This window comes from Mastigoproctus giganteus, chromosome 5, assembly GCF_048544385.1.
Source record: "Mastigoproctus giganteus isolate SK-2022 chromosome 5, ASM4854438v1, whole genome shotgun sequence".
Taxonomy (NCBI): Eukaryota; Metazoa; Arthropoda; class Arachnida; order Uropygi; family Thelyphonidae; genus Mastigoproctus; species Mastigoproctus giganteus.
Genome location: NC_143579.1, coordinates 52488822 through 52513157, shown reverse-complemented (window position 1 = coordinate 52513157; position 24336 = coordinate 52488822). Strand labels below are relative to the sequence as shown.

Here is a 24336-nt window from a genome sequence, read left to right as displayed (position 1 = left end):
CAGTAGAATAGTTTTACAGTAGAATTTAATGGTTAACGGTCTACCCACTACCTGGACGACCCATATCATATCCACGAACAACAGACGTCATTTATAGCCGACTGGACTAGCCGGGTGGGTAAAGTAACTGCCTAGCAACCCAAAGGTCGCGGGTTCGAATCCCGCCTCGGGCTTGGATCAAAGTACTGCAAAAACCTTGGGAGGTGCATTATGGCCACAGAAGCTGTGGCCATAATGCACCATAATGCACAAGGAAATCTCTGACTATCCTACAGGTGTTCAGGATTGCGACTTTCTGGAGTTCCTTGTAGGTGTTCTCTGGGAGACCTATTGCTGCTAGGCTGCTATGTAGAGCCTTTGGTGCCATACCGGTAGTTGACACGATGACCGCGATAGTCAATATTTCTTGCATACGCCACATCTCCTTGATCTCATGTCTCAGGTTCGTGTACTTCCTAAATTTTTCCTCATGGGCTTTCTAGATATTGCTAGTGTTCGACACCGCTATGTCAATCACATAGGTAGCCTTTTCCTTCTTGTCCACAAGGGTTATGTCCGGTCTGTTGTGCGGGATGGTCTTATCCGTTATTATGGCGCGGTCCCAGTACAGATTTTGAGTTCGGGTCTCTAGCACTGCCTGGGATTCGTACTTGAAGTATGGTACACTTTCTTTGGTCAACTGGTATTTGTTCGCTAGCTTCTGATGTATTATCCTGGCTACCTGGTCGTGTCTATGAGTGTACTCAGTCTGGGTGATCACCTTGCACCGGGCCGTGATGTGTTGGATAGTTTCTGAGGCCAGGTGGCATCGTCAACATGTGTAATCTGACATTCCGGGCTCCTTTGCAATGTATTTTCTATAGTTTCTGGTGTTGATTACCTGGTCTTGGATGGCCAGCATGAATCCTTCAGTCTCAGGGAAGAACGTCCCGCTTGTGAGCTATGCATTGGAAGCAGTGTTATCGATGTGATCTTGATGGAAGTCAGCGTAGTGTCTGCCATGGAGTGTCTTCTTTGCCCATCTTTCTAACTTCGTTTCTTGTACCGTCTGGGCGGGAGGCGGGTTCCTCGCTTAGATTGAGTGGGGTATACCACTTATCTATCTTTCTTATGGCCTGGTGGAGTGGTGGTGCTATGTTGTTCTCGAAGTAATCCTTCAGGTTAACTATAGCTATTTTCTGTTGCTCTATCAGGTCTATCAGGCCCTTTTCTTTTTCCGAGCTATTGTTAGTCTCTCCACTGCTGACTTCGGGTGGTGTTGGCGGTTCTTGGTCATCATTGTCGTCCTTGTCTTTCGCATGATATCTTTTAGCTCGATGTTAGTCCAATCTATGACCCCGAAGGTATACCGGAGCTGCATAGGTGTTTATGGCTTTAACCGTGTTCCCTCCGTTCAATTTTGCTTTCAGCAGGCTTCTGAGTGTCTGATGATATTTTTCGGTCAGGCACTTCTTGATTTCCTTGTGCTCTAACTGCTGAGCCTGCATCATCCTTAGGTATTTGTAGGTCTCTCCATCTGTCATAGCTTCGATCTCTTTACCAGTCAGCAGCTGGTAGTTTCAGCCAACTAATTTTCCCTGGTGCAGTGTGTGGGTCTTGCATTTGTCTAGATCAAATTCCATCCTGATGTCCTTGCTGAATTCTTCGGTGATCTGAAGTAGTTGCTGGATTTGTTTCTCGGTTGCTGCATAGAGCTTGATGTCATCCCTGTACATCAGGTGGGTGAGGGTGTACAGGTTCTGTCTTCCTTCTTTGAGGTTATATCCATACTTGCTGCCGTTAAGCATGGTGGATAGTGGGTTGAGTGCTAGACAGCCACAGAGGGCTCAGAGCATCTCCCTGAAAAGATTCCTCTTCTAATGGGGATTGGTCTGGTTGTGATGTTCTCGACCTTAATGGTGGTACTCCATTTCGCCATTATTGCTCTTAGGAAGTTTGTCACTATCGGATTGACCTTGTAGATCTTCAGGGTCTCTGTTAGCCAGCTATGAGGTACGGAGTGGAAGGCTTTGCAGTAATCGATGTAGGCCGTGTATAGGTTGCGGTGCTTCTTGTAGGCTTGCTCCATAACTGCGGCATCTATGGTTAATTGCTCCGTGCATCCTTTGCTCCTCCGCTTGCATCCTTTCTGCTTCGACCATTACGTTCTGACTCTCTAAGTGGTCTGATATCTTCTTGGTTACGCAGCTGGTCAGGATCTTGTACATCGTTGGGAAGCAGGTGATTGGCCTGTATTTCGCCGGGTTTCTTGTATCTTCGTCTTTAGGCTTCAGATATGTGACTCCTTCGGTGATAAATTATCTCCGGGTGCCTTATCATTCGAGTGAACTGTTCTGCTAGGTGCTTGTGTGTGCAGGCGAGCTTCTTGTACCAGTAATTGTGGATGTTATCAGTTCATGGGGTTCGCCAGTTCTAGGTGTTCCTGATCGACTGTTTTACTTCTTCTTCTCGAATCTCCCACTCTCTCATTTCTTGTATGACCTTGGTTTTCTTCCGTTCTACTTCTATCCAGGGTGCTCTGCTGTTATATCTTACTTCACTGCTCCAGATATTTCCCCAGAACTCCTCGTTCGTCTTCTTCTCGGGTGGTCCGTTTCCTGCTTTCGCATCTTCACTTAGTTTCCTGTAGAAGGCTCTTTGGTCCTCATCGAAGATTCGGTTGTTTAGTTTCTTCTGGGAGCTCTCTTTATTATTATTATTATTATTATTATTATTATCTGTTTATTCACCTTAGGTTCACCCCTTGAACAGCCAGTGGGCTAGGAGGGTGTACAATATACAGGGCGATTCACTACCAGCGCGACAAACTTGCAGGAGGTGTAGGGGGCGCAAATGCGAATCGGAATCACATAGCATTGCAGGGTCCGAAATGCCTTCGTCATGCGGTAGAGGACGTTGAACGGAAGGTCGCGTGAACAGCGATCCCGCTGGAAATCAGCATTTGCGAACCGGTTCCCGAGGCAGTAGGATGGACGAGTATTCAAACGTTGAACTGGCCGACATGCACCTCGCGTATGGAGCTGCGGACTGTAACGGGCGCTTGTACCAGGAACGTTTCCCGCACAGGCGTGCTCCTCATCATACGATTTTCGCACGTGTGCACAGAAGGTTACGTGAGACTTGTTGTTTCACGAGAGGTACCATGAATCGAGAGCGAACGACGAGGACGCCAGACAATGAGGAGAATGTCCTACATCTTGCAGAAGGCAATCCGAGTACGAGTACTCGAGCGATAAGCCAACGATTGGGTATTTCCCAATCCACTGTATGGAGGATACTGTCAACAAACCAAGTGAGTTCATACCATCTGCAACGCGTCCAATCATTGGAGCCTGCGGATTAACCACTCCAGAGGACTTTTGCTACTTGGTTTCTTCAACAGAAACGGTTTGCAAATGCTGACTTCCAGCGGGACCGCTGTTCACGCGACCTCCCGTTCAACGTCCTCTACCGAATGACGAAGGCATTCCGGACCCTGCAATGCTATGTGAATCCGATTCCTCTTTGTGCCCCCTACACCTCCTGCAAGTTTGTCGCACTGGTAGTGAATCACCCTGTATAACATATCTGTAAATTGTTTGTGTTCTGCCGACCGGGCTAGCCGAGTGGGTAAAGTACCTGCCCGGCAACCCAAAGGTCGCGGGTTCGATTCCCGCCTCGGGCTTGGATCAAAGTACTGCATAAACCTTGGGAGGTGCAATATGGCCACAGAAGCCGATGCGCCAACAACTACCAAATCAAAAAAAAGTTTGTGTTCTGTGGTCGATTTGCAGTTTGCTGGATGAAAACTCCAATTTTCGTGACAAAAAATCATGTTAGCGTCGTCTGAAGCCAACTAACTCAGCCACGTTAAAATTTCCTCGAGTCATTGATGGGATTCGAACTCAGGTCATTTTTCACTCGGTTGGGAGGAGTGTGATTATAACCACTGTGCAACCGCGAGGAGCTCCTGATAAATGGTGAACTGATCGAAATTCTTCCAATAAGATTCGATGTTGTTATACAAGTCAAAAGGGGTTATACTTTTTATTCTGTTTAATAAAAATCGATTTTATTTTTTTTGTATGGTAAATTTTTGAGAGAATAGAATATTAACCCTATATCAAGTGTGTACTATAGATTACATATTAATCTAAAAGTCAGAAAAAAGAAGAAAATCCATACTTCATCACTTGTCAGAAATATGTCAGAAATACCGTTTACAATTTCCACACAACTTTCAAACTCTGTGCAGTTCTTGTAGGAAGAAAAGGGAAGAAGACATTAAATAACTGCAGGAACCAATAGTTATTTGCACTCATCTTTTAACACAGCTTTTCTTTGAAAGTCTGTTTTCTCTCTCACCAAAAAAAAAAAAAAAAAAAAAAAGAAAAGTCTTAAGATTCTGAAAAGTGTTAATTAGCAAAGCCGTCATCATCTCTAAAAATTAATTCAAGGAAAGCAAGTAACCACTAACAAAAAATTAGAAAATTCTCTTTAAGTAAACAGGTAGATGTTAGCGGACTTATCATTCTGTCATGTTATCCTAGCTTACCACTCTTTTTTTTTTTGATCCGATGACCACACCACCACATTCTTAATTACTTGGTAACACGGACCACATTTGTTGGAAGTTTCGGAGAAATAATGATTGCCCTGAAACCACAACTTGCACTCTTTTAAAACCGTTAAAGAAGCTGACATCTTGTACAAGAAAAAGATTCATATGCAGCAAAATTTACGTTCCAGTAAATCACTTGTTTGGAACCTTTTTAACTTAAGAATGTTCAAAATCTCAGAGTCCATCCAGAATTTTTGGAAACTTTTTTCCCACAATCCTAAATTGATAACCAAACTAGTACAGTTGGGTTGTTTCAAGAAATTTCCTATGGCTTCGATGGACGACTTCCCATGGACGACTCCCTCGCTACAGACGCGCTAATATTAAAAGAAGTGAATATTTTACAATTTTTTTTTTCCAGCACTATTTGACAAGTGTAGTTTTGAGTTGTTCGTGAAGAAATTTTACCTTCTATTCAAACATTTATCAAGTGTTATAGTTTCCCATTGATTAGGTGCTAATAGTGAAACAGCTGCTTGGGACCTGGATGAAATTTTCTAATTCTAGAATATATTGATCGTTTAATAACTTGTCTAATTAATAGGTGCTTTGTTTGAATTTTTATTGAATATTAGCAGTCTTCGACTTGGGTAGTTGTTCCCACAGTCGAAAACTGCTAATATTCCATAGTTAATGATTGTTTTTGGGGCAATTATTTCCATAATTCCGCAAGAACAATCATTAACTAGAATTTGTTTCTAGAACTACTTTTCACAAGTAGTTCGTTCAGTACTGTAGATCGAAAATTACAAAGATCCAAACTAGTGAAGGAAGGTGTCAGCAAGACAGAGCCAAAAAAGGGTTAGTTGATAAACAGAATGGACAAATGAATGGCACATACTTGGAAAATCTATAACGATATTCAATGTGTGGAATACCAGCACACAGCGTTTTACTCCAAGCACAAATTGGCCTCAACCAACATCTCGACCAGCTAGGAAAAATGGCAGCTGCCATCTTTAGGAACGTCTTTTGATTTTTAGGAATTCGCTGAAACAATAAATTCCACTAATAAAGTTAAAAACTGCGGTACACAGGAAGAGACTGTTTCTAATCTAGGGCACAGATTATTCTTAAAACGAATGTCTTCATATTACCTAAAAATATGCTTAATTCTGTCAGCTTACTGACAGAATTAAGTTAGTATTATCTTTTTAAAACTGGTGAGAACTAATTCATAATACTGCACTGTCAGTATCATTCGTAATTATAATTTTGAGGTAATTTTTACGCTGAAAAGTTTTCGAAATATTCAAAGACATGATCACGCCCCTAGTGTCATTAACGCCTCTGACTGCTGGCAGTTTCGTATTTAGAACTGTAAAATATTATTTTTAGAAATGCTAACGACATCATGCATTAAAAATTCAAGGACTGCAACACGGAATATGTACTGAATAGTAAAAGAAATTTTAAAGAAAATAAATAGGGGTAGTAATTTTCAGAATGAGCGTGCATGTATAATGTACACATGCCGTGATGCATTTAGAAGTTTGTAGGTATTAAAGAATGAAATAGTAATTTGCTATGTAAATGAGCTACCTTGTCTTGTCTTCTTAATTTCTACTTTTCCATTGGACGCTGCTGCTGTAAGTTCCAAAGCCGCCTTGTCATATTTGTTTACTTCAAGAACTTGACTCTTTTTTGATCTGTTGTTTTACGCTTAATTTAAGTAGAAAATAATTATAAAAACAGATGACTGTACAATGAAAAAAAAACATCAGTAGGTAGTAAAATGAGAGGGTACATTTGTACCTGCGTTTCAGTTGACCTTGGTTTCACGCTCGCGTGACTGCTAAATGCGGTGGTGTTCTGTATACTGTCTATCCTGTGAACTCCTCTGACTTATGAGGATGTCCCGGAGTATAAACATAAAATTTATTTATTATTATATTTTTTATTTATAACTAGAAAAATTTCGCCAGTAAATACGGTGTTATTAACAACCATAGCTATTTAGAGTTGATGGAAATTTCAGTTGTACACAAATTTAACATCGAATTATAAGTTATTAAAAACTCTTTTAAAGGGTTATTTCGAATAAAAAAAACATAAATCAAGAATTGTAACCCCTTGTGGAATGTGCTGACCACAAGCGTGTTCTACCGTTGTGAGATCGCTCACTGATGCAACTTTAAAATGCAGATTAATGAAGAATGATATTCTTCATCTGTCTTTGACTGAATAGCTGTTCGAAAGTTCCAAAGATGAAAATTAATTGGTCGAAAAGCTATGAAAAAAAAGCTTGTAAATGCGTTAAAATAGTCCTTTTAATAAAGATAAAATATTTAGATGCAATTTTTTTTATCCTGCTATAGTGAGGTTGACATAAAATATTTGTTCGTATACTCTAAGTTCATCACTCATATTATAAATAAATATATGCTAATCACTATACACTAATCATCAAATTGCACCAGTGACACAGAAGATCTTTCTTTACCTTTTAGGTAAAGATGGTAGTTAAAAATCAAGTTCCTTAGATAAGACACAATAATAAAGACCTGGGTTCGAATCCCATCAATAACGTGAGGAACTTTTATGGGCTTTTTTCACTCCGTGGCTGAGTTAGTCGGTCTCAGGTGTAGATAGCAAGGTTTTTTCCTCCGGGAACCTCGGGTTTTTCGTCCAACAAAACAGGAAAATCGACCAGAGAACACACACAATTCGCGAACATAACACGCTTGGGTAGTAGAACTAATTTTCTTGGTGACTCCACTTTATCACAGGCGTGTATTCGGGCATACCAGCTATTGACGATATTCCCGAATACACTCCCTCCTCTAGATTTAACAAGCTCTCAGGTAAGTTTCCTTAAAGTGAAGTCTATATGATGCCTCCAAAAATAGTATCCCACTTTATACTGCTATCCTATTCTGTTTTTCATGGCTAACTTTAGCTTCGTATAAATAAAAGGACCCATTTCATTTAAAGTCCTACGTGAATAACAAAACAGTGCAACGTCCATTTCTTTGACATCGAGCTAAGAACTAACTTTATTTATTGTTTGTTATAAAGTTGAACTGACCACTGAACGTGAAAATTTATCAATTTATTTTTTAATGTACATGGTGAATGATAAGTTACTTTACACTGACTCTAAATATTGTTAAATCTTTAATTCATTTCATAGAGGTCATAATTATCATTTATTTATTATTTTTTGATGCAGGAACCTATTAAAATTTGTTAGAAAGATGCAAAGTTTATATAAAGAAGAAAGAATTGTAATAATGAAGCTTTTCATCAACCTGGTAGAGTAACCATACAGAATGAGCGAAACATTTTGATTCTGCTCCACCATCAAAACCAACAATTTAATAGTGCCATTCAATTGAAAACCATGCAGTTTTTAAGTTGAATTCCGGTATTAATTGATATAACTGAGTCAACACGATAAGCCATATGAACAAATTTAAAGTAAATTAAATGTTTCTGGGGTGTCTGCTTTTGGAGAAGGCGGTTCCGATTTATTGCTTGAGTCATTTATTTTTTTGAATGCACTGTCACTTCAGAGAGTTATTTTGCAATTCTACAGAAATATACCCACCCCGTACTTCATCCGCCGTGGCATTCCCTGTTCTTTTCTGAATATACAGGTGGACATCTTGGCAGATTCCAGGAAGAAAAGGACAAGAATCTGGGATGCTTTGGTAAAAGTCTGGCAAGAGCGTTGGAGTGTTTGTGATTCAAATGGTTTGCCCCAAACTTACAAGCAATGTTCTTATTGACTGATCATGGTTCGATTAATGCAAAGTTTCATGATTTAGGAATTACTGAAAGATCTAGTTGCCATTGTGGCGAAAGAGAATCATGGGAACATATTATGTACAATTGTGAGGAGTACAGCGATCTACGAATTAAATTAGTATCTCGGGTTAGTAATCTCAATCTTATTGCAGAAGGCTGCGAGACAATTCTAGTTGATAAACAGGAGAACTTCTTGGCTTTCCAAGTACATTTGCAACTGCAATATTTCTTAGGCGGAAGACTCTTCTGCATCTGGGAGCCTTGGATTTGTAATGCGGTATGGTGTATGCCGAATTACCCAAAGTTCGGTGAAATCGTGGAGGCTTGAGTCTGCTATATCTACTGCAACTCCAGCTCCTTGTGCTGGCATTTCTGTTCTCGGTAGCTCCTGGAGCTGCTGGCTTTTCAACAGACTGTGAACAGATGAAGATTAATTATATGTTTATAATTAATAGAATAATTATATGTATATTTATTTTTTATGTAATCTGATTATTTTCAGTTTGTTCATATCAATCTTTTTGGTCATGGCAGGTTTTTTTTCCCTCCCTGTACTTGGGCAAACAGAAGAGGGAGTATATAAGAGTACTGCTAAAGTATATGTAACTGACAGTGGGGTTGCCACTGATTGGCTGGGACCGCTTTAAGTAATAAATATCAATATCAATCACCTCGAACTACAGGGAAAAGCTGTATATTTTATGCAAGATGGTGCCCCCAATACACCATTCTCTCATTATAAGAGAATTTCTTAACGAAAATTTCTCCAAAAAATTAATAGGTCTCTTGAAATGCACCTATTAAATACCTCCAATGTCTCTCGATTGAAAGAAATGGCAATCTACCATAAACCTAAATCTTTATACATTCTTAAAAACTCTTTGTTGGGGAATTTTCAGAAATTATTCGTATTCTAACGACATGGGACATATGTTTGGGACAAATGTCCCATGATTTTTGGTAGGACAGTTTACCTTACCATGAATTGTTACCAATCATCACCAAAAATCATGACTTTTAGTAGAATCGTACTGTACCAAAAAGTATTATCGATTACTTGCTTAAATCAATAGGGCACTATCTGTAGTGAAAAATAATAACTATCATTGCTAACAAACAAAATTTTAATGTAGATAACTCTTGATTTACAAACATCATGTTGCCGAAAAGTTCATAAGATAGAACTTCAAATTCGTAAATTGGATTTGTAGTGTCAAAAATTCATGTTCATAAATCTGGAGATTATACGAAGATAAAATTTTACAACCATTACTATCTATGTAAGATGACTATCTAAACACTAATCCTCTTTGTGCACTTCTGATTGTTACGACTTCAGAAGGTGAAGTTTCCTTTTCACTCTGCTGTAAACGATGCAGTTTATATTTACTAACTTTGCTTGTCGAAAATCCTGAAGGATTTGTGAGAGAAAATGGGAGAGCATTAACAAGAATTAAGTGAACAGTCTGGTAATTTATCAGACATGACACAGTTAATGCTTAACAAAGTTCCTGCCACAGTATTTTTAAAATTGGCATCTCTTTGTAGTCTACGGTTGCATTCATTTCGGACATTTACAGCAGTCAAAAAACATACAAAAGCAGGATAGAACTAAATATTCTTCTGCTTCATAAAACAACATAAGGAAATTTAGCTTCGCTTACACTAGAATAAAGCAGCAGGTTGGGTTTCAATTTATTTCGACTGCATTCAAAGTTACGTACACAAACCTTCACGCTGAGAAAAGACCATTTCTAAGTTTATCCAAGTTACAAAGCAACCAAATAATCGAAATAAAAATCTCATTGACTACGAGAGTCGCCTAATCCTTCAGAAGTTCTTCTCTTATAAGATGGATGAGCTCTTTTATCTCCACTTGATACCAGTGCGTCACACACACGCTGAATGGAAGTAGCGATCGAAACTCTTATTCGATTTTTACAAATCTAACGGGACTTATCCCGGTTAGAACTGACACTTTCACTCCATCAGCGGAACGAAAATGTAAGTTTTTATAAGCAGTGACGTCCTAAGGCTGTGTTTTAGTGGTGTCTCTCTAAAATATTAACGAGCAATCATTCTCTATCGTAAAGTGTTATGTCCTGAATTTGTAGGATACAGGAAGATGGTTGGTTAAAGGTTCTCTAAAATCTCGTGTTGAGAATTTATGATGCTGTAGTTTGTTCATTTTAGTTATTACTTTCTCTTCTATTCTATGGTCGATTAGTACAAAAATGATTATAGAGAAAACAAATTATCGCTCAAACCGAGGACGGATTTGGACTGTTTTTCTAGAGGGAGAGTGATATAACTGTGATGATATATGCCATTGATAGTAACTGAAAATTAAGCTCGAATTTATCTCGAATATTTAACCAGCTTTTATATAATATACCAGGGTAAATCAAAAATTAAAGATAATTTGTGTATACACCCCCAAGTGAGAACAAGCTTCCAAGGCCATCATACATATTACATTATTAGACGACAAATCTACATGTGTACACATTAGTTGCCTGGACTGTCTGTTGTATATGGTCTAGGTGTAATCATATCCGCTCCACTTTCTAATTTAGCCGAAAGTGACCAACTTACTGTGATTGGATATTTTTTAGTCAGAAGGGGTCTAACACTTTCAGATTCACAGAAGAATGTTAGCACAATATGGAGAAAAAACTCAAAGAAAGGTATACGAATGAGTGGAATTAGCATTGTTTACCATCGTTGGATGACTTGCCGCTTCTAAACCATTCCTCCCTTCTTTGGCTAATGCGAGTACGCTTTTCTCACTAACGTTCTTCTGTGATTACAAGAAGGTTTTGTTGTCCCCTTCTGGTACCACCACAAAAATCTTCTCACATTACGCTATTCACTAACTGCACAATTCATACTTCCACTGTATAAAAAGGCAACTGGTTGCACATGTGGCTGAAAGCAAATTTACGTACATCTATCGTGCAGCCATCCTTTTTTCTATTTGAATTTATGATCCCTTAATTGTGCTTCCGAGAAAAAGTAAGGTTGTCATCAGCATTTAATTTACTCAATCCATTTAAAGCTTTAAACAGTATTCAGGTTTCGTAGGTGCCTTAGTTTAAGGCACTGCAGTATTTGGGCGTTAACTTTAAACAGATTTCCTTTACTGTTTGATTTACCCTCGTACATACAAAACAAATATTTGCTGCATAGAACGACTTAATATCATAAAACCCAGTATTTTTTCAAATTGTTGTATGCAGTGTGTGAGGGGGGATGTCCTGTTCGTCTGAGCTGGCTACATTAATTACACCAAAAACGGACGTTTTTCTTCAATACGACTTCTTAGTATTCAAGGGCATCCAGAAATCAGATAACTGTGCATGCTCATTCACTTAAAAATTTTAAAATCGAGCGAAAAACAGTACGTAAACTTACAGATGATGCTCGCATATTAGAATATCCAATTCTGTAAATTTTTGATGACAGTAGTACCAGATTAAACTATCGGTTATGAACATAAAATCTCCCTTCTTTCACTCCTTAAATGGAAACAATGGACCCTTTGGCCTACTCCTAAAGGAAGTAAAAAAATCTGAAGTTTATAACGATTAGGAGTATCTTAACTAAATCTACGTATGATTAACGGAGAGAGAGAGAGAGAGAGAGATCAGTGGACATTCTGTAGACTTCATTTTGCCTTGACAGTTTGGAGAATTATTAAAGGAGCGCTACGGATCATTGTAATTGACTCTCGCCCTTAATTAAACGTGGTTTAAGTGACTTGAACATGTTATGTATAGTTGCATTATGAACATCTTTAAGCATTAAAGACATTCTACGAAAGTTACAAAGAAGTCTCCGTTACTAAGAAACCTGGGCTTATTAAGGAATGGGTTTATTCACTGCAATTCTTCGCTGAGTAACAAGCAGGATAATTAAGCTGACATTTCCGCTTCTGGACCATCGAACCTAACACAGTTCACAATGCGTGTAATTACCTCCAAAACAAAAATTAATAGCCAGATTTTAGTCTGCAATTGAATTCCAAGGACTTAAAATGCACTTTAGAAACATTTGGAGAATTGAAAGAGGTTTCTAAGAGCATTTCCTGCAATATTTTGAACCTTCGGGGCTTACTATACATTAAACATTTCTTCGGGGACAGTTGCTTCCACTGAACTTTTGCAATCGTATACAGTTTCCCACAATGCTCTGACTAAATTTTGGATAACGCAGACTGAGCTTCATATTACGAGACGAACAGTATTAACACAAAGGAACCCTGGAAGCACTGCCATTAAAACGGCGTTCCAATGGCACTGTATTATGCACCTCTGATTGTAATGAAATCCTAGTACCGGTTACTTGACTGAGAGTGCCTACTTTAGATGTAAATTTATCTCGAATTAATCTCTTTACCGATGCTACATTTTCGCATTTTTTTAAATAGTACTGAACTGTTCTTAGAAATATTGAATATCTATTTATCTCTTTAATTATATCACTGAAGGCGGGCTTTTCGTGTAAACATTCAAATGAAAATTGCAATAGATTATATAAATATGGTCTTAATCAACACAGTGTACAAAATACATAATGGAGTTCGTGCAAGTTATAAATATGAAAGTCGGGAGTAGAATAAATGGGACAATTCTTGCAGTCAGACGTAAAAATGAGAATATAGAAATGACTCAAGCCAGCGTTTCCCCCAGTCCACCCAAAATTTATCAATCAACAGAAATGATAAATTTCGGAAAATAAAATGAGAATAAAAGACTACCTATGTATAAAACAATGAGATTCAAAAATACGACTAAAAGAAATTTCGCTAGTTGAAAAATTCAGAAGTGCCTGTTGAGACGGTGTGTCTATTTTACATTAAATTTTATCCCAAGCTTATGCAGCATCAGCAAACAAAACAAAACAAAATACCACCCATTTCATTTCTCCATCCCTTCCAATAATTTGTTCAATCCTTCTTTAAATTCATTCAAACTACCAACTTCCACATGAGATGAACGTTTGTACCAACAATCAACAATTTACTCAGTGTTTGAAAGCAAATTTTCGCAAATTGATTCTGTAGCCATCCTTTTCCAATTTAATTTTAAGTGTGTCATCAGAGAAAGAGTAAAAATGTCATTACCATTCATATTACTCAACCCATTCAGAGCCTTAAACACCTCAAACCAGGTCTATTCGAGGGCTTGTTTCCAAGCGCAGTAATTCGCAGATATGAAGTCTTTCTTGTTAAGAGTGCGACGGCATATTTAATAGTATTTACTACATTACTTTAAAACACACACATGATAATACAAAAAAAAAAAAAAAAATCATATTAGGAGAACCTGAAACTCATCTCCATTTGTAGCATGTGCATAAATTGCGTGTGCTCTTTGGTCAATTTGCTTGTTTTGGTGGACGAAAAATCCGAGTTTCTGGGAGGGAGGAACCTTGCTGTCCACGCCTGAGATCGACTGATTTGGCTATGGAGTGAAAAAAAATAAATTAATTAATTAATTATTTAAAATTCCTTGCGTCCTTGACTGCATTCGAACCCGGACCTTTTCCACGTGGTATAGAGAGAAGGATGATTATGACCACTGTGCTACCAGCGCAGACACCCAGATGATAACAATGTTTCGTACCATGGTCGCAATGAAAGAAATCACCTTTTAAAACTTTTAAAACAGTATTAACTCTGTTCAGATGCCCTTCCACAGCCATGCGTGAAAATAAGCAGAAAAGAAAGACACAAGGACCAACTATATTGTCGATGTATGAAATCCCAGAAAAGTTCCAAACTTCAGTTTCAGAACCATTGAAATAACGAGCTTGTTATCAGAGTTAGAAAAAGTTCCTTTTGAAGACGGAAATACCAAAAGAATATAACGAGCTAGGAGTTCAATTGTTGGTCATATTGGCTAAACGAAATCTCTTATGATTGACGTTCAATTAACAGTGGATACTGCCTCTTTCAACCACTCCATTAATTCATTGCGATACTATTCACTTAATGGCTGAAAGTGGAATAGAAAATTTCTAATGTCGCAATTGAATCTGAAACGCCACTATCAATTATACAATAATGGGTGCCAATTAAAGATTCGTAAGCATTTATTATAAGCATTCTTTGATTATTAATCTCAAATTTGGCATTTTTACTTCCTATAACAAAGGACCATACAGGCATTATATTAAAAGACCATTTTTGTCCATTCCCGGTTTCCATAGTTACGCACACCATTACTTACTCTCCAAACTCTTGGAAAGCGTTTAAGTTCTCCTTTAACAGAGTACTTTCTAAGCAGCTCATTAAGTTCCGGAAGGTGGTATTAACCGCGAGAGCAGTAGCAGCGCTGACTAGCGGGAGCCTGAAACAAATGGAGGTGTTTACGAAAGAATTTTCTCTCTTTCCCAATTATTCCTATCGATGAGGCTCGCACATCGCATTTATCGAGAAGTTTAACTGAATTACTGAATTTTATTTTAAATATGCTGCCGGCCTCTGGCGGAAGTTAGTGATATTACTGTTTATCTATCGAAAGTTAGACCTTTTTTCTTTCGAAATTTCTGCAAGGTAAAAAATTAATAAAAATAAATTAAAATATACTAAAATAAAAAAATCTCTTATGATTTATTTTAATAAGTAAATGATATCATCATCATCATCATCATTAGCCATTTTCAATCCACTGCAGGATGACAGCCTCTCCAGCAACTTTCCAGTTCCTTCCGTTTTGTGCAATGGCCATCCATTGACTACCCACAAACTCATGAATTTCATCTGTCCATCTCCGTCGTTGTCTTCCAGGTTTTCTTCTAGCTCCTCTTGGGTACCATTCTGTTATTTTCTTAGATCATCTGTCATGTCTTCGAGTTATGTGTCCTGCCCAGGACCATTTTAGTTCTTTAGTTTTGATAAGAATGTCCTTTGCTTGAGTTTGCTGCCTAATCCATGTGTTTCTCTTCTTATCCAACAGTCTGATTCCCAATATTATTCGTTCCATTCTTCGCTGTGTAGTTCTCAGCTTCTCTTCCATTCTTTTTGTGAGTGCCCAAGTTTTACTTCCATAAGTCATGGTGGGGAGTATACATTGGTTCATTACTTTACGTTTCAGACAAATTGGGATATTGCTCAGCAGTATGTGACTATATTTCTGAGTGCTACCCACTCAAAATTTATTCTTCTCTTGACTTCCAGCCATTTATCATTATTACAGCTAATAACTTGTCCCAGATAAATATATGACTTCACCTTTTCAATCACTGTTCCTTCAATAATTATGTCCCTTTCTGTGGCATACTTGTTCATCATTACTTTTGTTTTAGCCATATTCATCTTTAGTCCAAAATCCTTACTAACTGTGCATAACTGATTAAGATTTTCCTCTAATTCTTTGGGATCGTGGCTTATGACCACAATGTCATCTGCAAATCGTAAATGGTTTAGGTACTCTCCATTCACATTGATTCCTTTCTGCAACCAGTCTAATCTTCTGAAAGCTTCCTCAAGGGCAGAAGTAAACAACTCCTTTCTCAATTTTAAATTTACTACTGTCTTTGTCTAGTCTAATAAAGGAGGTAGCGTTCTCATATATTTTCTTCAAAATCATAATATATGAGGTATCTATGCCTTGTCTTTCTAGTGCCCAAAACATTGCCTTATGCTGTATGGAGTCAAATGCCTTTTCGTAATCCACAAATGCCAGGCATAATGGTGTTTTATATTCATTTGCTTTCTCCATTAGCTGTGATATTACGTGAAGGTGATCCATAGTTGAGAAGCCTGTCCTAAAGCCAGCTTGCTCTTTCGGTTGATTCTCATCAAGTATTCTTTCTAATCTGTTAGTAATGACCCTTGTGAACAACTTGTAGATGTGGGATAACAAGCTAATTGGTCTATAATTTCCAATTTCTGATTTATCTCCTTTCTTATGCAGCAAAACTATAATTGCATTATTCCACTGCTTAGGCGTCACATCTTTTCTAATGCACTTTGTGAAGAGCCTTGCCAGTTTCTGTGTCAGGTCTCTTTCTCCCAATTTTAATAACTCTAAAGTAGCTTCATCTTCCCCCGGGGCTTTCCGATTCTTCATTTTCTTCAACGCATGTTCTGCCTCATCAGGAAGGATATCGGGTATGTCGTATGTGTTACTAATTTGTGATCCATCTTCCCCACTGCTGGCATCAATCACTCACTCCTTGTATAATTCTCTATAGTAGTCTTCCGCTATTTCAATTATGCCTTCTCTGCTATTTATAAGTACACCATCGCTACTCTTTAGTTTCAGTATCATTTGTCTTTCTGTATTACTGTTCATGGCTGTTGATTTAAATCCTTTGTTTTCCCTTAACGCTTGTTCTACTTTTCTTGTGTTAAACCTTCTTATGTCCTCTCTGAGTCTCTTTCTAATGGCTTTGCATTTCTAATGGCTTTCAATTTTATCCTTGTAAGTGTTTACCTTGTTCTTCAATTGTCGTCTTCGGTTCATCCTGACAAGTGTTTCTTGACTAATTTTTTCTTCTTTGGATTTCTTTTTCCCTATAGGCTTCTTGGGCTTGATCACTTTCAGAAAGTTGTAATATTCCTCGTCGATATCTTGATCCTGAACAGACTGCAGAAGCTCAAACCTGTTCTTACGTTCCAGTACATACTGCTTTTTCTCCTCTTCTTTATCTCAAAGACCTCGACTTTCTTTTCTTACATCTATATCAAGTGTGCATCTTACCATTCCGTGATCACTTCCAATATTTACCTTGTTCAGGACAGTAACATCATTCACGATATATCTTCTGTTAATGAGGATGATATAAACATCATTTACTTATAAAAATTAAATAAATGATGTTTAAAATTACCACCAATGACTTTTCAACGTACTTAAAAAAAGTTGGTTTTATAAAGTTCGTACATTTTTAATTTATTTAAATCAAAAAATAGAAAAAAATAGAAAAGAAAATTGAGTAAAATTGTATAAAAAAATATTGAAGCAAACAACATAATATAAGATCTAGCAATTTCCTCTGCAGAAAGTCCTTCTTGCAAATCTAAAAGTTATCCACTAAAGGTATAATCTACTCGGCGCAGATGAAATAGAATTCTTCAATACCCGGATGTGATTTTAACAAACGCCGTCAGGAGAAGGCGGTCGGCGCGACGTACGGATGCCAAAACGGTCCGATGAGCGTTCGTACTTTTTCTAGGCCTAACGAACTTCACACCGATTTTCGCCTGTAAAACGCAGATATGCTGGGAAAATTCTTCCACTGTCAGAATGCAGGAAAGCAAGGCACAGAGGAGTTCCCCCTTACTTCTTCCCCTGCATCAGTGGCGCACAATTTTCTCCAGCAAACGACGGTAATTGCTTTGCTTACTTAGAATAATAAAAAAAAAAAAAAAAAAACTTCGCGCAGTCAAAAAGAACTTAAAATGACGCTGAAATTCTACTCCTGGGAGAAGCTGAGAATGATAAAAGGAAGAAGCAGACTTAAATAAGGTACTCCGTTTTCTTTTGCGAGGAATTCTCTGCATTAACCTCGGCACTACTTGTTGAGGAGTATGTTTAAAGTAGTTGATAATTAAGTGCGCATTGTTTTACTCTTAATTCATATCTCTACGCCAGCTTTTTACTTTGTATGTGCCGTTTTATTTTCGTTTTTGTTGTTAAATTACTTAGCTTAGTATGGCCTTGTTAGTTCATTTTAGTAACTGTTTTCTCTGTTCTCATTTTACAACTTAACACTGCTTTAATAACACATAAACTTTTTTAGTCAGCGTGAAGAGAGGAGAGTTAGTTATATTAAAAGAGTGGAAAGTAGTTATGCAAAACCGAGAGCATTTTTGTTATGATTAAAATTAAATATGGCATAGAAACATTTTTAATTGCATTCACTGTACCCTTTGAAATATTATGCTTTTCTCATTAGCACTGTGGCTGCAATTAAACTCACTCTTGAACGTTCCTAGCAATTACACAACTACAGAAAATTGTTCTCCACAACAAAATCACTGGGTGTAACCTTGTGAACGGTGGTAGATGCTGAATGAAAATTAAAAACAAATAAAGTAATTATTCAGTTTTCTTAGCTTTGGTTCCCTTATGGATACTGTGAAACGGAGGATTATTCTCAAGATCGGGAATGCGTTTCCGTTATATATTTTATGATAATTAACTATAGCCCATGTTGGAGTGATTTTTTAAGGATTCCTCCAGTTTACCACAGGTTCGAAAACGGTGACAAGTGGTAAAACCAGTAATAGAGGCATGCGATGCAAGAAAGCTAGCATCAGCCAAAAAAAAAAAAAAAAAAAAAAAAAAAAAATTCACACAACCATTCCCTCTAAAAGTTTGTCCAGTTCCCCCTTGAATTTATTTAAGCTATCAACTTCCACAATAACAGATGGAAGTTTGTTCCAGCAATTAACCACCCCCTGGCTAAAGGCAAATTTCCGCACATCTATTCTATAACTGTCTTTCCTCAATTTGAATTTATGCCCCCTTAGGTTCGTAATCTGAGCAAGCGAAAGAATCCCATCAGAATTCAGCGTGCTCAACCCATTCAAGGCCTTATACACCTCGATCAGATCACCTCGCAGGTGCCTAGCCTCCAGCGGCTGCAATTTGCAGAACTTAAGCCTCTCTTGGTAAGAGAACCCCCTTCGTTCCTCTCACCAATCTTGTTGCCCTTCTCTGTATATATTGTTGGGATCACCGTAAAAATGCATTTGTCAGTTTTCAACCATATGATTGGTAGTTTCAACATTTCTGATGAAGTTTTGGAAGCAGTTTGAACTAAGACATCGTAATGGTAATATAACGGGACAGGTATGATCAATAAGTAACTAGTTTTTGCTGCTTCGTAGAGCAGAAAACTGAAAAGGCAATTCGCGTTCAAGACGTGAAATGAAAAGATTACATTTAAATGCATGCATTCCAACTGCAAATTTGAAGGTTGTTATTTAATCTCATATTTAAAAGACTCGTGTCCTTGGAAGCCTTCTCTGCATGCGAAAAACCCCAGTTTTGAATTTTCTTAGGCAGAGCTTGACAGCATAGTGGTTTTGTTCCTTGTCACTCGTTTGAAGAGGTCCTCGGTCTGTGTCCCTGTGTAGGCTAAAGGAATTTCAAAAGGCTCAATCAGGGTTTTATTTAGCTGATCTGAGGTGAAGGGAGTAGGCTTTTCTCAGCGAGTTATTTCAGGTTTTTCAGCCCGCACAACATGCAAACAACCCTTGAACGCACACGTATAGACAATACGCACAGCACATTATGATCTAAGTTGCTGATGCGCCTAAAACCTACAACAACAACGTAGGCAGAGGAGTCTTTCAAGGGTGAGTCTAATCGCTAAAACACATAGCTGGAGCATAGCCTACTCTCGTAGGCTGCCTACTAGAGTACCCATGGCTGAGTCACGGTGACGCCACCATGATTTCATCTTGCAATAAACAGTCTAGGCATTTATGCAGTCCTTGTTGGTCTTCCTTTCGTTTGTTGATCTCTTAGTTAATGTTACGTAATCGGATCCCTTTAGGCGTAACTCAATAAAGATTATGTTTAATAGTATTCTTTACGCCACACTACGATCCCTGCTCCTCGTAGTACTTAGCTTTGATGCTTCAAGATATTGCCTTTTATGGAGATAATTTAAGGGGCATGCCAAATCTTTCTTTTTAATACGGCTGCAACACCATCTCTTGTCCAGCTCGGAAATATTGTCAAAGAACTCAGTTCTCAACAGGTATTCAGTGCGAATACAATAACGTCTGTTATCAACCAGACACATCAATGGCACACCCAACAAACAACTTTTAATTACATGTATCTCTAAATTTCCATTCAAGTACAACGTAAGCAGTTGCTAGCATTGAGCAGTACCCTACCATTACCCAAGTAATTACTTAGCCGTTAGCTATAGAAAATAGTGCAACTCTGAGAGCTCCAACATGTCAGACATGTTCAGTGCCATTTCTTTTACCTCAACTAACGATCCTGTTGCGCGACATGCATGGATTTTGCTTCTGGGAGTTAATGAAACCATTTAAAAAACGCTTTCCACATACAGTAATATGTCGTTGCTAAGCAACGTACAGATTATCTGGAAGCTAAGCTAAGCACAGATGAATTTGCGCTTTTTGTAAGCCAATAAAGAAAAAAAATTGTTGACTCTTCTTTCCTCACTTGACATTTGTTTTTTTTTTGTATTTATGAATTTATATCAGTTTAGATTATTACATTCAACACAATTTGTTTATGTTAGAGATTAATAATTGTAATCCCTTTTCACCAGATTGTTTGTTATCAGTAGAAAATCCATAATGTAAATGGTATCCTTACTTGGGTTAAAACCAGAATTCCGGTTTATGAATATAATTGAATTAAGGGAGGATGGGAACGTAGGTTGTGAATACGAACTTGGGGGGGGGGAGTTATAAGGTGTCCGAAATTTATGATATTTAAAATGTTAACAATGTTTACAGCATAAAACAGGTTGTGAAACAATGCGTTGGCTGTTATAACAATGGCTGAGTTAGTCGGTCTTTGGCGTGGATAACAAGATATTTTTACCCAGAAGAAACTGGGGTTTTTCGTCCAGCAAAACAGACAAATCGACCAGAGAACACACGCAATTTACAGACACAAAATGCGTGGGTAGATGTAATCAATTACTGATGACCCTAATAAATAATTTGGGTAGTTTGTTATAACGATAATTGTAATTTTCATCTTGTTCAATTTTTTTTTTTTTTAAATGCGTCCTAGCATAATTATACACTGCTCGACAAAATTAACAGAACACGTAGAAAACGTGGTGTAACTCGTGCAGCTTGCGATGAAGCGGAACAAAATTTGGTAGGGTGGTGTACCATAGAATAACGATAAAGTGAGGAGACAGATAGAAATCTGTCTTCGGACAGGTATCAGGGACCTTCATAGGAGTTGTATAAGAATAACCAAAATAAGACCATATTACAGAAGTCGATACAACATGCTCGAAAATATGGTCACATGACATCGTCAAGAATTTTGTGGACCTCTTTCACAACGTGGCTGAGTTAGTTGGTCTTAGGCGACGGTAGCATGTTTTTTTCTCCCGGAAACTCGAGTTTTTCGTCTAGGAAACAGAAACTCGACCATAGAACACGCAATTTACAGATAGTATATGCAGAGCAATATGACTTTAGTCGCTAATGCTCTTGAAATCCCACTGCAAGAACAACACCTTTTTGAGTCAGTGCCACGATCATTCTTAGCTGCTCTGAGGGCTAAACAGACATAGCCGAGTGCAGTAGCACACTCTCTTTGAGTGGACCGTGGTCAAGCCCGTAACTGCCAGATACGATTAATATTTGTATTGATTGATTTACTGTAAAGTCCACTGACCTGGTGGTCGTGCCGGAATATAAACAAGAACATTTTTTACTTGCTATTAAGTAACTAATAAAGGTACCTAAAAAGTGGCCACTCAATGTAGATTTTAAAAGCAATTGAAACTTATGTAAATTTAATTATATATATTTTTTTCTTCTGACAGGAAGCGAACCACCACCAAGGTCGGCAACTTGATCCTATAAGAGCAGGTGAAATCCTTCATCATTTTAGCGGCGCTGAAGGCGGTAGGTCTCTGGATTCAGTCAGTGGTGGCGATGCCTTACGAAGCTTGCTAAAGACCAGAGCACTTGATCGTTTAGGTGGAGGAGAGGTACTTAGAGCTCTGGACCCACTAAGTGGAGGTATAGTTCTTCGCTCTCTGGACCGACTTAACGGAGGGGAAGTGTTGAGGTCGCTGGATCATTTAAACGGGGGTGATGTGCTACGGGCTCTGGACCGCTTGAGCGGTGGCGATGTACTGAGGTCATTGGATCGGCTCAATGGAGGAGAAGTTCTAAGAGCTCTGGACCATATAGGCCCAAGAGAGTTGGCCCATATCGGATCGAAAAGAAGTCTCGATACCCTGAGTGGAATGGCCTTTGGAGAAAGCAAACGAAACTTCGACGAAATTGATAACGTTGGCTTTAATGGATTTGCCAAGAAGAATTTCGACGAGATTGATCGAGCTGGATTTGGAGGTTTCTCCAAGCGGAATTTCGACGAAATTGATAGAACCGGATTCGGAGGATTCGCTAAGAGAAACTTTGACGAAATCGATCGGGCGGGATTTGGAGGGTTTGTCAAACGCGAGACAAACGCAAAAGAAAAACCTAGTGTATAAAAAAGTTGTCTTGTGTTATCAGATGTGGCCAGTTATTTGAGAAATGGCAACCTCATCCAAAGCTTGCATATTCTCTAAATAAATGGCAACAGCTTAAATTTCATCCCTTCCCTTTCCCAGTCCATCCTTACAATGGCTTTGTGTATATTGTACCTTATAGACAATGTCTTGTATTTCCATGTCTAGAATGGAATAAACAATTAAGTTTCTGTAGTATGTTTCTGATTTCTCTTTTCATTACAAGTATACTATAGTTATACACATAGAACTAGATAATTTATTAAATTAATTATTAAAAATAAAAGTAAATTAAATTATGAAATTGTTAAATTTAAAAATAAAACAATGGTTCTCAAACAGAAAAGATTGGTAACATGTTGTACTTATACAATACATGAATAATCGCTGTGGCTAAACAAAACAGCATTGTAACATTGCAAAGATTACAGATAATTTCCATATCAAAATTATTTATTTAAAAGAAACTTTTTTTTTTAGGAATTACAGAAAATAACGATGGTAAAACACTAATAAAGATATGCCAAAGCATAATATATTTTTCAAGGACTGCAAAAAATTTCGATGATACGTATTTTTGCACAGGCTCAAACTTCTATGGTCCTAATGAAGTGGCCCGGCAGTGTTTATCACAGGGAGACCCTTCCCTATGAAACAATGTATGAAATTGTGAGGTGAAACAGCAGGAGGCAAAATATTCACTCCAACAGCAGAGGTAATTTAGATACTCTAGCTGATAGCCCAGTGAATATAATCACTGTCCTCCCTGAACCAGCTGAAAAAAGACCTGAGTTCGAATCCCATCAATGATGCGAGGAATTTTAATGGACTTTTTATGGGAAAGACGACTGATTGTGGTTGGTGATGTTTGGCTTAATCGCTGCCACTCTCCCATGATATTCGAGGCTGTGAAACTGTCAATGGTGTGTTCGCACAGACTTCAACCCCAGTTGAGGCTTTAAACTCCTGATTAATGTTTTTCAAGGGTATCACAAGGATATGACAAGATTTTTGTACTAGCCTTCTGAGTACCCTCTAATCATGCGGGGTACGCTTTCATGGTCTCTCACACGTTGCTGAACGTATAGTATAGTATAGTATTGAGTTAAATGTCCTGTGGCCCCGTAGTTCCCTCCTATCCCCACGTCGTAACTTTATCACGTAAGACAAACCGTAAAAGCCAGATAATGTGGGTAAGTATGCATTTGTATAGGGTTAGTGTAGAGTTATGTTGGTACGTTTTTCATCTGGCCATTTAACCTAGGGGACAGTCCAAAACGTGTCCAGATACATTTTAAAAGGTAGTGTATATAGTGGTCGAATACATGAAAACTAACTGTATTAAATTATATTAATCAAAATTCTTTCTGTCTTTCATTTTTATTAAAAAATGCTAACATACTCGTAAGAATGGGCGAATTAATCGATGCTAGAGATGAAAGAGTGCTTCCCGTTGGTTTTAAACAAGTAGACATGATGAAAGAGTATCTTACCAACACAGAAATATTCAAGGAAACGAAACTGCAGTGAAGGTACAATTGAAAATTTAAAAGATAAAATCTCTAATAGCCTTACTTCATATAATTCATCGGAAAAACTATAAATCACTGAGTAAAGGGAGCTATCAATTTTCGCTTTTACATTGAATTATTCATCAAGTAGATCTTATTACACATAACTCAAGACCGTGGGAGCCGACGTCTACTGAACTGGACGAAAACACTCACAGTCTTCACATTATCCATTTCCAGTCTGTCAGTTATGTGATGCAT

At 37.9% G+C, this 24336-nt stretch overlaps 1 protein-coding gene across 1 annotated transcript in view; it reads left to right on the top strand.

Annotated features, from left to right (window-relative positions):
• LOC150085392 (uncharacterized) overlaps positions 1-22759 on the top strand; it is a 36593-nt gene extending 13834 nt beyond the window's left edge. Inside the window, exon 2 of the mRNA XM_090373196.1 lies at positions 21869-22759. Coding sequence (XP_090229322.1) covers positions 21869-22546 — 678 coding nt within the window. The 3' untranslated portion in view covers positions 22547-22759. The remainder of the gene's footprint in view (positions 1-21868) is intronic.
• The last annotated feature ends 1577 nt before the right edge of the window (positions 22760-24336 follow it).